This window comes from Drosophila subpulchrella, chromosome 3L (assembly GCF_014743375.2).
Source record: "Drosophila subpulchrella strain 33 F10 #4 breed RU33 chromosome 3L, RU_Dsub_v1.1 Primary Assembly, whole genome shotgun sequence".
Taxonomy (NCBI): Eukaryota; Metazoa; Arthropoda; class Insecta; order Diptera; family Drosophilidae; genus Drosophila; species Drosophila subpulchrella.
Window position 1 is genome coordinate 26421448 of NC_050612.1, and position 15185 is coordinate 26436632.

Here is a 15185-nt window from a genome sequence, read left to right on the forward strand (position 1 = left end):
AGCCAATGCACAATAAAACTTTCAGCATCCAGACCATCAGAATTTCCATCTATTTTCCCTAAAATATTCCCAATAAAACTTGTGACATTTTCCCATTTCTTTTTGCTGGCTTCACATTTGGCTATAAACGGAATGAATCTTTTATTGTAACGCAGCTGATGCTGCAGGTTTCCTCTGGTTCTTGATTGTTTTTGGTTTGATTTTTCCGTTTCTTGATTAGGGGGAGGTATTCACCCATGGGAATTGCAGCTGATTGGTTCTGTGCGAGGTTTGTTTTTCGAATTTTTTTCCGGTTGTTTATCTCTGGCACAAAACGAGGAAATCGAAAAAGCAAACGAACAAAAGGAATAAAAATAAAATAAAATTATCCTGGCTGAGGTAGTTTAATTTGAAAATGTGGGGAGAAAAAAGGAAAATGGAGAAACTAAAGTAATTTCCATGGAAAATTCTTGGCACCTGGCTTGGGAATTTTTCGCTAATTTAGCCGCAAATATTTACGCAGAGGAAAAACGCGCGCGGTTTTATTTTCTTTTGTTTTCTTTTTATGTTCTCAAACTTTGGCCATTAAAAACATTTGTTTGCGCATTAAATTAAACGCGTTGGTAAGCCGAGAATCGCTTCGGTTTGTCTTACCATTATAATTGAGAGAGTGGCGGTATTTTTGCGAATAAGTGGGTGGGTCTTTTCCGGCTGCACTTACTCACACCGACGAGGTCTGCGGGCGAACTAAATCGAGGGAAAGCGGTTTTCCTCTGAGGCTGAGAGCACGTATAACAGTTTTTCACTCTCTTTTAGCCCAGGAAAAGTCGCTCTGCGGCTCTCTGCTTTGCTTTATCGTTAGCTTTGTTTACATTTACAAATTGCTGCGCAGGATTGAAACATAAAATGTTGAACCACTTTGAATACAATTCGGAATACCCTTAAAGGATATAAAAAAAAATTGTGTTATAAAAAAAAATAATTTTTTTTTTTTGAGTTAGAAAACAAATTACTAAATAAAGCACACACTTTGCTCAAACAAATAATTACATTTTTAAAAATAATCAAAAAAGTCAATATCTGGTATTTTTGAAAAAAAAATACCAAAAATATTAATTTACATTTTTGAACTTTGAAAAACTACCAACAGTTTGTTTTAAATACTTTTACATTTTTTTGTTTTAATTTCCTGATGTTATAAGACTAAGTCTTTTTGATTTATATCAGTATAATATATATAATAATATCAGAAAACAAATTACTAAATAAAGCACACATTTTGCTCAAACAAATAATTACATTTTTAATATAAATCAAAAAAGTCAATATCTGGTATTTTTGAAAAAATACCAAAAATATTACATTTTTGAACTTTGAAAAACTACCAACAGTTTGTTTTAAATACTTTTAATTTTTTTTTTAAATTAAATTTATTTGTTTTAATTTCCTCATGTTATAAGACTAAGTCTTTTTGATTTTTATCAGTCTCTTTAATAGGGGTACAAGATCGTTGAGACATTTTTGGTATTTGGAACCTAATAATAATAAAAAAAAAATTTTTCTTTCATCTACCCTTCATAAAGGGTATAAAAACCTTTCCTTATTTTTTTCGCTTCCATTTTCCAAACTTGTTTGTTGTACTACAGGTTCATTGGTGTGGTTGGTACTTTTGTTGGTTTTTGAGGTTTATCGCTTGGCGCATAAATCGTTTGTTGCCTGCAGCCAGTTGTTGCTGGTGTTGCTTTCATGTCAATTGCTTGACCTTCAATTAATTGCTGTGCTCTGCTGCCTGACATTGAAACAATTAACGGTCTCTTCCGTTTTCCCAGTTTTCCTGTTTTTTTTTTTTTTTGCGTTGATTGAGATGGAAAACTGCATTCAAAGGACGGCGGTGAGGGGGCGTGGTAGTGCAAGCAATTAGTCTTTGTTCGGTGGATTGTTGCACTGACACCATTCGGTTAGTGATTTATATTGTCCAGGTTGTCAAAGGATTGACAAAGACTGTAAAGGTTTGCCATAGCATACTTTTTAGCGACTGTTTGGGCTTAGAATAAAAATGAAAGTAGAAAAGGTCGGTTTTTGACTGGTTCTGTGGTTTTACTTTGGTTCATAGCATTGTAATATTCTATTTTCACCCTTGTAACCTTTTTTTATTTTTATTTCCAGCTCAATATATTTTGTTGTTTAATTTGCAAATTGTTTTGTTGAAAAGCACGAAAAATACTTTCCTTGATTACTTTGATGTACCATAAAGTAAACCTTAATTATTTGAATGGATTTTTACGCTTGCGAATTTGAACCCTTTCTTCCTTTGAAAGGATTCAATTTATTGATTACTTTAGAACTTTTGTATTCCAGGGCATAACAAAACATAAAAAACATTTCTAAAGGTCAAACCTATTTCTATTAAATTGAAATATATTTCCAGATAATGTATTCATTTAACTGAAACGCTTTCCCATTTATTTTTTTTACCTATTCCCAGAAACCATAACTTTAAAACTCTACAATTTAAATTTCATGTTGTACAAACTCTGATAGCTTAAATACATATTTCACTAGAAACCTTTTTAGCCAACGTCCTGCAAACAACATGCGGTTGGTCAAACATGCCAAAAAAGGTGGACAGCAACGAAAATGGGGACAACACAAGTTTTAAGGACAACCCAGGATGGAAATTCGGGGGATAAAAGGTGGGGACCAGAACCAGAGGACCAACACATGTCACAATTCTGTGTAAAAAGCGTCTTAAAAATGTCCAAGCTGCGTTCTGTGACAAATATTTTTTGGGAAACGCAACACATAAATACACTGGTAAACTCAGGGATTTGGGTGAATGTGTGCGTGTTTTCAAGTTTAGAATCCTTGAAAATATGCAAATATCCATTTACATGGACGCCCAGCAAAAAAGGAAAAATAAGGACATAAGTGATGACAATTTGGCAAACATGAGTGGGAATAACAAGCAACTTTAAATTTACATACCGGCATCTGATACATCCAATGCATAAGTTTGCATATGATTTGGTTAAAAAAATGTGTTTTCATTTTTTGCTGGCGCAAATCGCAAAGTCAACAAACTCTTAACCGCAATCGATCGTTATAGAATTGCGAAACCGCAGCGAATAACGAATAATTATAGGAAAATCCACTCGAAATTCCTTTTTAATTGAGTTGGCTGCAGCTGCGGCAGTCCATCATTAGAGAAAGAAAAACCGAGAAAAACAGCGGAGGAAAACTGATGAAGAAAATTTTTAGCTGGATTAAGTGGATATGCTATGAATATTTCGTTTTTCCTACGCTCAAGAGGAAAATGGAGGAGCGCAGAAAAGGACTTAAAAAGGAAAACGGATTTCACGGACTTGCAAAAAATATGTCTTTAAACTGCACAGACATTTGCCTTTCATTTCAGATTTAATTGAATTAATTCGAGCAAAATGGTAAATTCCTGAAATTTCGCAGACTAATTGACTAATTCTTCGTGAGAAACAACGAGGATTCCAGTAAAGTAAAAGGATTTAAACAGTAAAGTGAAAAAGGAGAAAAATTACAACGAATTTAAATGCTTGGAATTTCAACCTTTATATTTAAAATGTGCAATATTTTCTCTACAAAACCAATCATAAATGACATGAAAATTTTGTAAATCGAATCCACATTTAATTGGCTTTCATTTGCACCCTCAGTTAAACAATTTCTTCTGCTTAAATGCCTTCCATAAATGAATTTCCTTTGTTTTCCCCCAAGGACTTGCAAATTTTAAATATGCGAATTCAAAGAATAACCATTTTTGGTCTACCCATCGTCTAATTTTTGTTTCTCTAGCTTCTAAACAAATATTTGCATATCTATGGAGGAGAGGAGGTATAACACAAAACAAGCAAAGATACGAAATCAAATTATTGTTTTCTGTGGGCAGAGATTTGGTTTCATATTACTGCCGGGCCAGAAGAGACACAATATTTGGCAACAAATTTTAGACAATGTCAGATGGCCGCAGGCGCAAAATTTTAATTGGATCATCTGGAACAAAAGGAAACGAGCTGGTGTACAGGGTGTCCTATGCAAAGTATATATTTTTTGCCCCTGTCACATAATGAGGCACATCAAGCTAACGACTTTTCCTCTGGCCGACCATAGATAACCAGAGGTGGTGCAAAGCCCTGGCTGGCTGAAAGGCGCAACTTTGAAGTGTCATAACACAGCAGCAACGGCGAGAAAAACAACGACCTCACCATAGTAAAAAACACCAGGGAAATCTCCCTCGGGGTAATTCACGTTTCTGTTTACACTGAAATGCGGCTAATTTCCACAACGACAACGGCAGCAACAACAGCAATGCGGCGGGAAAATGTAATGGAAAATGTGAACAAAAGTTCTGAGTACGTCACATCGCCAAAATGGAGCCAATGGAAACCTGGGAAAAATAAAATGAGCTAGCGAGAGAAGAGGATAACTTTACAGACTTTTACTTATAAAAAATGCATGCGTGTTTATTAAGATTTATCACATAACCTTATGCCGAGTAGTCCGAGTCATCAAAACACCAAATAAAAGAATCATCGAATCACGAAACCACCGAATCATCAAAGCACCAAGTTATCCGACAATTGAATCATCAAATCACCAAATCATAGAGTTATCTAATCACTAAATAATCAAATCACTGAATCAGTAAATTATCGAATAATAAAATAATCGATTCCTAATATAACCAAATCGCAGAATCATCGAATTACCAAATCATCGAAACAACAAATCATCGAATCACCAAATCATCGAAACAACAAATCATCGAATCACCAAATCATCGAATCATCACATCATCCATATTTTTCTCATTCTTTTCCATATTTTTTTAAAGTTTCTCAACTTTAAATTCGATTTTCTTAACTAGAAAAATTTTAAACTTTTGAAAACTGATATATGAGAAAATTATGCAATCCCGGGGATCCCCTTTGGATTATGTTCTTGGAAATTTCAGACCCTAACTAGTCAAATTTACGGTCCATTGTTGGTCCTGAAGTGAGTGGATATTTTCAATTTAGCCACCGGGGAGGGAGGCAAGTTTTCTCTGTCAAATTTAGCATGCTGGGATGACTGGAAACTTTTTGTGCGACGGCTTCCTGTCTGGTCCTTGGACCGAGGAAAAGTCCGGCCAGGAGCAGCGCTGCATCCGGCGGAAACGAATGCGACATTTTTGCCAACTGCCATAGAATGGAACATCCTCAAGAGCGGCTTCAATTACGCAAAGAGATTTGCCAGGTCTCCCACACTGCTGTCTAAACGGTCATCTTCTTGGCCAAAATTTACATTTAATTTTCATTATTAATTATGCAATTATTCAGGGGGCAGCGCAAATGTTGATTCTAGGCCAGATGTTTGCTCATTATGCTGCGAACCTTTTCTAGTTTATTTTTTTCCAGAGGCTATTATGCCAATAAGCCAAATTGTTTATAGACCACATTTTGGGTCGAAAGATGCAGCTCTCTAAACAACAAGGGAACTTCTCAGAATCATTTATCATTGGCCTGTGTCTGTCCTAAATATCTATCACAAAGTTTGCAAACAATAGACCCCAAACCGAATATTAAGTTGAAGGCAAATTCCCACAGAGATTTCAACCATCTTATCGACCGAGCAAATGGAAATATTCTTTCCACTTCGATGATAAATTCAAAAGGCATAAACCTACGAATTGATAACCCAATGGAATCCACACAAACTATTTCCCAATTCCTCCCGGGCGAATGGCGCCGAAATCAGTTAGGGAACAGGCCTGTTATTAATTCGCCAATCAGCATAAGCAGCTGATGCGTTGAAAATGCCCCGGGGCGGGAAAACACAGGGTGGAGGAACTAATTCGCAGATCTCTGAATCGTCAGTAGTCATAAATTTGGCCAGGGGCTGAAAGAAGTGAAGGAAAAAATTGCAACAAAGTGGAAGCGAAAAATGTTCGAAATACACCAAGAAAATATAAAGTGGGTGGTAATTCTAAATTCTCTTGAAAAATACTTATACAAATGATGTACGAAAAGTATTTTGTCAGAAAATGGTATTATAAAATGGTTAACACAAAAATCAAGTTATTTTAACAGTAGGTACTGATTGAGTAAATATTTAACTTATAACGAAATGTATGAAAATATTACGTATTCGCACCGATGGCTAAATTGACTTAGCAAACATTTATGTTGAGTATGTACGAAAACAACATATTCAAAGCATGATATTACTTTGCTAAGCCCCATTTTTTTTTCTTGTGTAAAAAGAATAGAGTAGTAGGACATGGGGAAAAGCTATGTGGCCCCCCCCCGCTTATCGCTAAAGGAAAATCAGCTGGCAAAACTTCTGGCCTTAGTCGAAGGACTAGAGGAAGAAGCTGAAGGAAACAAGCGGAAGTGCTCGAGAAAAAAAATATGTAAAGCCAAAAGAATGCCACTCTCTCTTCACAAAACACCCACGAACACACAAAAGGCCCGAGAGGAAGCGAAAGGAGCCAGAAGGAAAAGCTCGCGTTGTGGGTTTCCTTGGGAAGGAACAGGACCAGGGGAGAGCAAGGATATGGCCCAGTATGATAAATAACAGATGAGCAAAGGGTGTCGGCTTTGTAGCTCCCCGTTGACTCGAGGGAGAAAACGGGGAAAGAGTGGGTAAATTGGGTTCGTTGCTTATTGAATGTGCAACATCGGAGCAAACACTAGCTGGAGATCCAAAACATGATGGTTGCACAGGCGACACACAAATTAGGAAAACAATTTAAATATTAAAAAATATTAAAAACTCATCAATATTTTTATACTAACAAATTTTGAATATCGTTTTTGACAAATATTTCAAGTCACTGAAAAAATTATAAAATATAGAAAAGCTAATACTATTTAAGAAGTTTTTATATCACCATAAAATTATACTTTACATGGCATTATATTTTTCGACTTTTTTCTTAGTATAAGTACCAAGTTAAAGTACCCACAATATTTTTTTTTTAAAACGTAGGACCTCCAAAATATCTCTAATATTTTTTATAAATCAACTTTTTAGGCCTGATATAATATATAAAATGAATTTAAAATCTTATAACTATTGTTCGCAGTTTCATCTCTAAAATTTCGTGCGACCATAGCTTTTGTCGCCTGGGAAAAAAGATAAAAGTAAAGTGAATAAAAAATGACTCGTGTTGAAGTGTCCGGAGGTCTTTCTTCAGCTCCATCGACAGTTGCAACTCGTGGTGAAATGTACCCAAATACATTGACTGCGAGAACGTCATGAATATTAAATTGCGATTATTGCCACTGGCAATGCGAACTCGTCTGACTTGGCAACGTTTGATGGCTTTTGGGTTTTGAGTTTTCCGGCATGTTTGGCCAGATGTCTCCCCTGGTTAGCCACAAGCAAGGTCCCCCAAATGGTATCTCGATTTAGATGGATACTAGTTGAGGTTTATTAAGTGCACTTTAATTAACTCGGATATTAACCGAAAACCTTTAAGCTCTGTCAAATGCATGTGTGGACTCGAAATCCATCTGTAGCCTTCGATTGTACCCATATCGGTTTTCAGTTTTGGCTTCTCTCTATCTCTCTATTTGATTGATTAATGGCCTTCAGATGGGTGGGATGTTGGGGGCGGATAGGGGGCAGATAAGGGGGCGTGGGGCTGGGAAGTGGCAAAGTAAAAATTGGCTCCATGCTCTCAGCTTGATGTGATTGAGAATTTGATTTATTGGCAGCAAACTAAGTTTGGCCAACGTCAAAAGCAGTCAACCGGATGCAAGTTGACACTTTGCTTTTTAACATGCAGAAATACACAGAAAAAAATGTAATACTTATTGAAGTATGGACTTGGGGGACCTAATATCTTTATAAGCTAACGATAGGTTTTAAAAATATAAATAACAAATTTCTAGAATATTGATTATTATAATATATTTTAAAGTGTTAAAAATGTTTAGTTTCTTAATTTTTTTTAAAGTCTTTTATGAAACAAACTTAGAGATCAGGCTATCATAGAAATCTCGAAAGTCAAAATTCAGTTCAGATGCCAGGCCCATAACTCTGATACCTCAGTTGAAATCAAATTTTAGCACGAAACACATCATAAGATCCAAAATCCAGATTCAGAGTTTATTTATTTAGAAAAAAAAAACAATTTTCAGAAACCAAAATACCAAAATGTATCGAAATCTTATTTTAGCTTTGCCACTCATAGCAAATCGTATACGCCATTCCGTTGCCATGCCATTGGTTCGTCAGGATAAAAGCCGGGAAAACTTGAGGCGCTTTCAGCCAGTTCTAGAAGTGGCGGACAACACCAACATTACCTGGGCCCTGCGATTCAGCCAGTTTGGGATACGACCGAAGACTGAAGGCTTCATGAAGAATCTCCCAAGGAGAGATGACATCTAATGATGGAACCGGACCAACACCTGGATTCAGCTAGTTTGTGATACGACCGAAGACTGAAGGCTTCATGAAGAATCTCCCAAAGAGGGATGACATCTAATGATGGAACCGGACCAACAACTGGATTCAGCTAGTTTGGGATACGACCGAAGACCGAAGGCTTCATGAAGAATCTCCCAAAGAGAGATGACATCTGATGGAACCGGACCAACAACTGGCAAAAGGAGTTTCTACTTTCTATACAAATTTTTAATAAACCCTGTAGGACGGTTCACTTCTCGTTTTTATTAATCGGGATTTTCCATTAAAATCGCAAATGCTTAGAAAGGGACCTAGATCTCATACAAGGAAGGGTTTTTTCTTTTTCTTCCCTAATCCACTTTATTTAAAAATTTGGAATTGCGAATTAAATTGGTTCTATAACACTTTTTTTTGTTATTGGTTGTGGTATTTATTTATTTTAAGCGCATGTTTTTACAATTCCATTTTTTTTTTGTGGCGAATGCAATGGTAAGGCACATGTATAAATTAATTGCAATCAATCTGCTAGTGAAGTGAAACGAACTCGAAAACTTTGATCAAGTTATCAAAGTGCAGATATGAATTTTCCAAGACCGGCGGCAGATGTGAAAAACTTTTCCCTTGCGTAATTAAAAGGAGAAAAGTAAGAAATTAAAAAGCTGTGAAAAAGTGTGTGGGCAAGAGCAAATCAAATTAAAAAGTTACATGCCCCACACACATAACCCTCTTTTGTAGCATTATAACCCAGGTTAGACAGCCGCTTTTTCCACTCGTTTTTCCACATTTTTCCCGGCCACTCACATATGATAGGGGGAAATATATATCCTAAGCCCATTGTGTTCGCTTGGCTTTTGTGGCTCAAGTTCGAAAGAGGCTTTGTCGTCGGGCGACTGTAATTGAATTTGGCCCTTTGTTGACAAACAAATTATTCTTGACTTAACCAGTGAGGTCGTAAAAGAGTGAAGTAAATTATGTTAATTTTACGTTGTACTCTTGGCACTTTTGCCGGGGGAGATGCGAATTTAATTCGGTTAACGTACAATCCAATATATTTAATGGCTGCCAACACGCCCGCACATGGAAAGCGAAATAAATTGAAAACGTTGTGGCCTGGACGTGTGGCCCAAGGACCAACAACCAAGAACCAAGGACCAAAGACCAAAGTCCAAGGATTTTCCATAAGCGAATATCTATAGATAAATGTCCAACGGTCACGTGTGCGGTAGTAACTGCTGCCCCCTGGATAATGACGAAAATGGTTAACATCCATTCGCTTGGATAAATGCGAACTTACATAAAAAAGGATAATACATAAAATACCATCTCGAGGAGAGTGTCCTTCGTTTGTTGCTCGAAAGTATGCCTGTGTAAACGGAAAAGTATTTTAATGAAATTTTAAATGCCAATCAATGGAAAATCGGTACGAGCCGAGAGAATGAAAGCCGGAACTTCCGCGATGCCTCATTTTAATACTTCGATGAGTACAAATACTTTTAATTGGCAATCTGAAACGCACATTAACCGATTGCCGCAATCCATTTGGCAGCAAAAAAGTGAAAAGCTTTCAATAAACTTTTCGGCAACTTGGAAACTCATCTGTGGCTTGTGGCTTTTAAATTGTAAGGGAAACATTTTGAGGAAGAATACTGGTTTTGCGTCTACTTTATTGGTTATCATAAATCTACACTTGAAAAAATACTTGTGTAATAAATTTACAAAATTAAAAAAATGGGATTGAATTAATGTTTAGGACCAATAAAAAAACTGAATTTTTGATATAGGTTATTTTCGAATCAAATAATTTTTCTTATATATATATATATAAATAAAATATTAGGTTACAAAAATCTATAAATATATAGTTGAGTGTAAGCTACGAGAAAATAGCCCGTTTTAATATCCAGCCCTTGTATGTAAGGACCACCTGATCCTCCAACCGCAGGATACACACGAACTGGCACACATATCGCTGTTGCCATTGCCTTACTCGGTTATTTATGATAATTCAAAGTAATATCCTGGAGCAATTTCATCAACAAAGACACGGCTAAGGGCGAGGTGGAAATGTAAATATCCTTTTGCCAGCCAAGGATGCTCTCTAAGCCCCAGACCCTCATTCCAACCCTAGAGGTGTGTTGAAAGCCTCCTTCGAAATGGCTGAAACGTGTCAAATGTGTGAAAATTGGGAAAATTTGTTTGTCTAATTGGAAGGGAAACGTGTGCTAGGATAGCCATTACCCATATTTTGGGGTCTTTAATTTAACCAAAAGAGCAGGTGTGCCTTTCAGACTTTAATCAAAAGAGAATATGGTTATTTTACAACATAAATAAAGAGATTTAGAAATTAGGTTAGAGACCAAACAATTTTAATTGGCGCCCCCGGGTTGATTTACATTTCTGTTCTACACGATTTGATTTTATCACCCCTCAAGGTGTGTCGAATAAAATAATTATTTACATTTGTAAAAGCTTTTATATTCTTGTTTTAAGCACATTTCACACCAATTTTGTACAACTTTGGACACAATACAGGAATACTAATCACTCCACAAGACAGCTTACAAAACATTCTACACAGGAGTGGTTACACTGACAAAGACTTCGATATATATAGGATATCTCACAAAAATATCTGCTTCCAATACGATTTCCTTCCGATCGGCTTACACCGACTGCACTTCAGATCTTCCTTCACTTCTGGTTAGCCGGACAGGCCATTTGGTAGAGGAATTGCACCAGGGTGCGCGTGGGCCTGCCAGTCATGTACTTCCTGGTGAGATACGGTATCAATCCGTGCTTTGTCAGCATGCCAGTGCCCCGGGTATCCAGATGGGCCCAATCCACGCAGGGAACCAGTTCGTGGAGCACAGCGGCCGCCAAACAGGAACTTGCCAGTCCCCGACCATCATTGCTGATATCATAGCCCATCTCATCGGTGATTTGCTTCTTATAATAGTTCCACAGCGGCAGACGCCACACCCGATCCCCGGTGAGGGCTCCAGCGGACTGGAACTGCTTCCATATGTAATGAGAATTGGAGAATATGCCAGTGGCACCGCCGCCAAAGGCCTTCTTGACACCCGATCCCAAGGTGGCCACATCCACCACCAGTCTGGGCTTATAGGTGCTCTGGCCATAGAGCATGGGATCGGCCATCACGACCACACCAGCCTTGTCCAGATCTCGCACGGCCATGGATTTGTGATTCATCAGGGTGACCACATCGCCCGGCTTACAGGCCATACCAGAGGGCATATTCTCGCACAGCGGGATGATGCAACACACATTGATGGGTAGAGATAGTGCCGCACAACAACGCATCATGGCCACACAAGAAGCCGCTCCCGACATACAGGCCCTGTACTCATCCATTCCCTGGCATGGCCTCAGATTTATGGCTCCAGAATTAAAGGTAATGCCCTTGCCCAGGAACAAAATGGGTTTATCCTCCGGATTAGTGCCACAATAGGTGATCTCCATCAGAACAGGTGGCTCACAGCTGCCCTTGGCGATCATAAGGAATGAATGCAGGCGCTGCTGTTCAATCCACTCCATGGTGCGGATTTCCACGGTGATTCCGCAAGGACACAGGGCATCCACGGTGGCCTGGGCGAAGAGAGTGGGTGTCATACAGCAGGCTGGGGTATCGCACATCCTGCGGGCCAAATTCTGAGCCTCCGCCTTGAAGACGCCCCGGGTCCAACTATCATAGTCGGGTGACTCATACAACTGCAGCTTGGGAATGTGGGGTGGCTTCCTCTTGGAGTTCTGGTCACAATACCGCCAAATGGCCAAAACGGCACCCTCGGCCGCCTGTTCGGCATAGTCCATGCCATCCACAAAGACCTCCGTCACCTCGATCTCCTGAAGCGAACGGGCTCCAATTCCGGCCGCCACTCGGACATTCTCCATGCCCTCGTCCAGCATTTCCAGTTCGTTGAAGCCAATGCCCTCGAGACCGACGCCAACCACTGCCAGACTGCGAAATTCGGGATCTATGTTGTTGAAAACCTTGCCCCTGCCCAGGCGACCCGTGATCTTGGTCTCACAAATCAGCTCTTGCAACTTGCCCTGCAGACGATCGTTGACCTTTTCGCCAGCCGGCGTTAGTTTGGGTTCATTATCGCCCTCCTTCTGATAAACACCGACCACCAGACCCTTTGAGCTCTTCGATTCCGCCCCGCAGGCATTACGTATTTGGATTATCTGGGGCAAACTCCTGGACCGCTGGACCACAGATTTTAGAACATTTCGCAGCTTGTTCATCGCGGGTGACTTTCTTTATATCTAACTATTTGCCTGCACGGACCAAATTTAGTTACGACTGCGAATTTCGTGTCCACCAAAAAGGATTACTATTTGGAATGTCTTTCGTTAAGCGTTAGGCATTCGGGAATCAATCGATTTTATCGCTATCCTACAATTCAATTCACGAACATTAAACAAAAGACACGAAAAACAACAAATAATTTTGATACAGAAAATTGATATTTTTTTCTATATTTTCCAAAACCGGACTAGGCACACGACACATTCACAGCAAAAGGTAAACTGAGGCTATACCCAGAATCCATAGGCTAAAAATATATAAACTGTCGGAAGTTGGTTTCAAGGGTTGCTTTATCGATCATTGTTTGTTTATGTATTTAAGGCCTTAAGGTTGTCTCAAAATACTTCTTCTTGAAAAGGTGCAAAGAGAAACTTAACCTTTCCAATCTTAACTTTACCTCATGGGCTCACTTTAACCTTAAACTTCATCTATTGAAAAGGATTCGCTCCATCTGCTGAATATTCATTTAGTCCCATTATGGTAATCATCTACTTGTTATGCAGGTAAAGGGACAGGTTCAAGCTGACAGATGTTGCCTGAATTATGCTCGACCGCGTTGCTTAATTTAAGGTCAAACTAATGGAGTCTAAATGAGTTAAGCGGCTAATTAAGCGCGGAACTTAACCCGCTCGTTAATATATGCAAATGACCAGCGTAGATTATCCAGATGATTAAAGGGAATCAAATTCGATATGGATATCGCAACAGCTAAAAAATTAAAAAGATCCCTATTTAAAAATAAAAGTAGTTGTAACCAATTCTCATTGTCTTTCCATTACCATTAACAATTACGAATAACAATTTAACAATATGCTTTGATTTTTCAGTATTTCCAATGGCATTCAAATGGGAACCCAAAACTGCACTTCTAGATTCCATAAGTTTAGTGGTTGAATCCCGATTCAGACGTGGGATACCTCTATGTGTTTGTAATTAAATTCACTAATAATCTGCATTCAAATTGTTCTTTTAAAAGATGGTCCAAAGTTTAGCCCATTTTCATGTCTGATTTTTCAGTATTTCACATTACTTCCATAATGGCACCCCAAAAATGAACTTCTAAATTCCATAACTTGAGTTGTTGGATCCCGATTTAGACGTGGGATACCTCTATGAGTTTGTAATTGAATTCGCAAATAATCTGCATTAAATCTGTTCTTTTAAAAGAGTTTCCAAATTTTACCCCACTTTCATGTCTGATTTTTCTGTATCTCCGATGACTTCCAGAATGGGACCCCAAAACTGAACTTCTAGATTCCATATCTTGAGGATCCTGATTTGGACGTGGGATACCTCTATGAGTTTGTATTTGAATTCTTTAATAATCTGCATTAAAATTGTTCTTATAAAAGAGGGTCAAATTTTTTACCAATTTTCATGTTCTACTTTTTCGTAATTCCCAGGCCTTCAGAATTGTAAACTAAAAATTCACTTCTAGAAACCATAATTCCATTTATAAGACAGAAGTAAGTCTTGCAATTTTAGAATAGCTGATAGGTACTTCAAAAATAAAAAATTTAGCCCACTAATTTACCTGCCTAATTAAGTTCGTCCCAAAACTTTTCCTCTAATCGAATAGAAAATACTTTTTGACGCTTTCTTGGAATCTTAAGCGATTCACATGGCTGTAACCCAAAACAAGACGCTACCGCAAAATGTTTCTAACCCAACACAGTTTCAGCTCAAAGTTTACCAAATATTTGTTGTTTTAGTTGGGCTGGCATTTCGAAGAACTTTTCGGCTTCGGCGAATCTGCTGGATGCCATCGCCGGAACCATGTCATAAAATGGTGTTGATGATGTCTGTCTGAGTGTGGGTCCGTCTATGAAACCCTTATGTGTATATGGGAGGTATTTTAGTATTAGTGTTGACAACATTTGCTGCCAACAATTTCATTACCGCCACATTTAAAGTTTGGCCAAGCACACATTGAAAATGAGACAGCGGAAGATACATGGCCGCCTAGATGGTGGCACTGGGAAAAATATAACCTACATATAAACGAAAATATTTATGAAAAAATTTTTTGTTTTTTGATTTATGTTTTAATTAAAAAGAAGCATTTAACAGTTGTTTTATAATTTTAATAAGCATCAACATTTAATGTTGGTGCCTAACTACTGAATATTTGGTCACTTTACTATGTTAATAAATAAGATTGGTCACATTAATAGTAATATCATGTGACCAAATTAATAATAAAGGGTTGTACGACTTCTTATCGTCTTAATAAATAACTTATAACTCATTTCAATGCCTCTTTTCTCCCAGTGCACATGTATGTATGCCGTGGCAAAAACTCGCGCTCAACTCTCGCTTATGACTAAGCCCGGCAGTCGGTGCTGCTTCTATTTGTACAGCAGTCAGGCCATCCATTCAGTCTTTGCTCCCTGAACTCTGCCCTCTGAAATCCACTGGAGAGCCTGAGCTCGTTATAAATGGAAAACTTTTG

At 38.1% G+C, this 15185-nt stretch overlaps 2 protein-coding genes across 31 annotated transcripts in view; both read right to left on the bottom strand.

Moving 5' to 3' along the window:
- LOC119553672 (sex determination protein fox-1) overlaps positions 1–15185 on the bottom strand; it is a 126217-nt gene that overhangs the window by 102132 nt on the left and 8900 nt on the right. Inside the window, exon 1 of one of the 30 annotated variants that reach the window (XM_037864186.1) lies at positions 634–694. The exons of the other annotated variants lie outside the window; for them this stretch is intronic. The gene's annotated coding sequence lies outside the window, so the exon portion shown is untranslated. Of the gene's footprint in view, positions 1–633; positions 695–15185 lie in introns of those variants that run through there. 30 annotated transcript variants of the gene reach the window in all.
- On the bottom strand, positions 10857–12954 carry LOC119553673 (cytosol aminopeptidase). The gene has a single exon (XM_037864216.1). The coding sequence runs from the start codon at positions 12667–12669 to the stop codon at positions 11095–11097; it is 1575 nt and encodes a 524-aa protein (XP_037720144.1). The 5' UTR covers positions 12670–12954; the 3' UTR covers positions 10857–11094.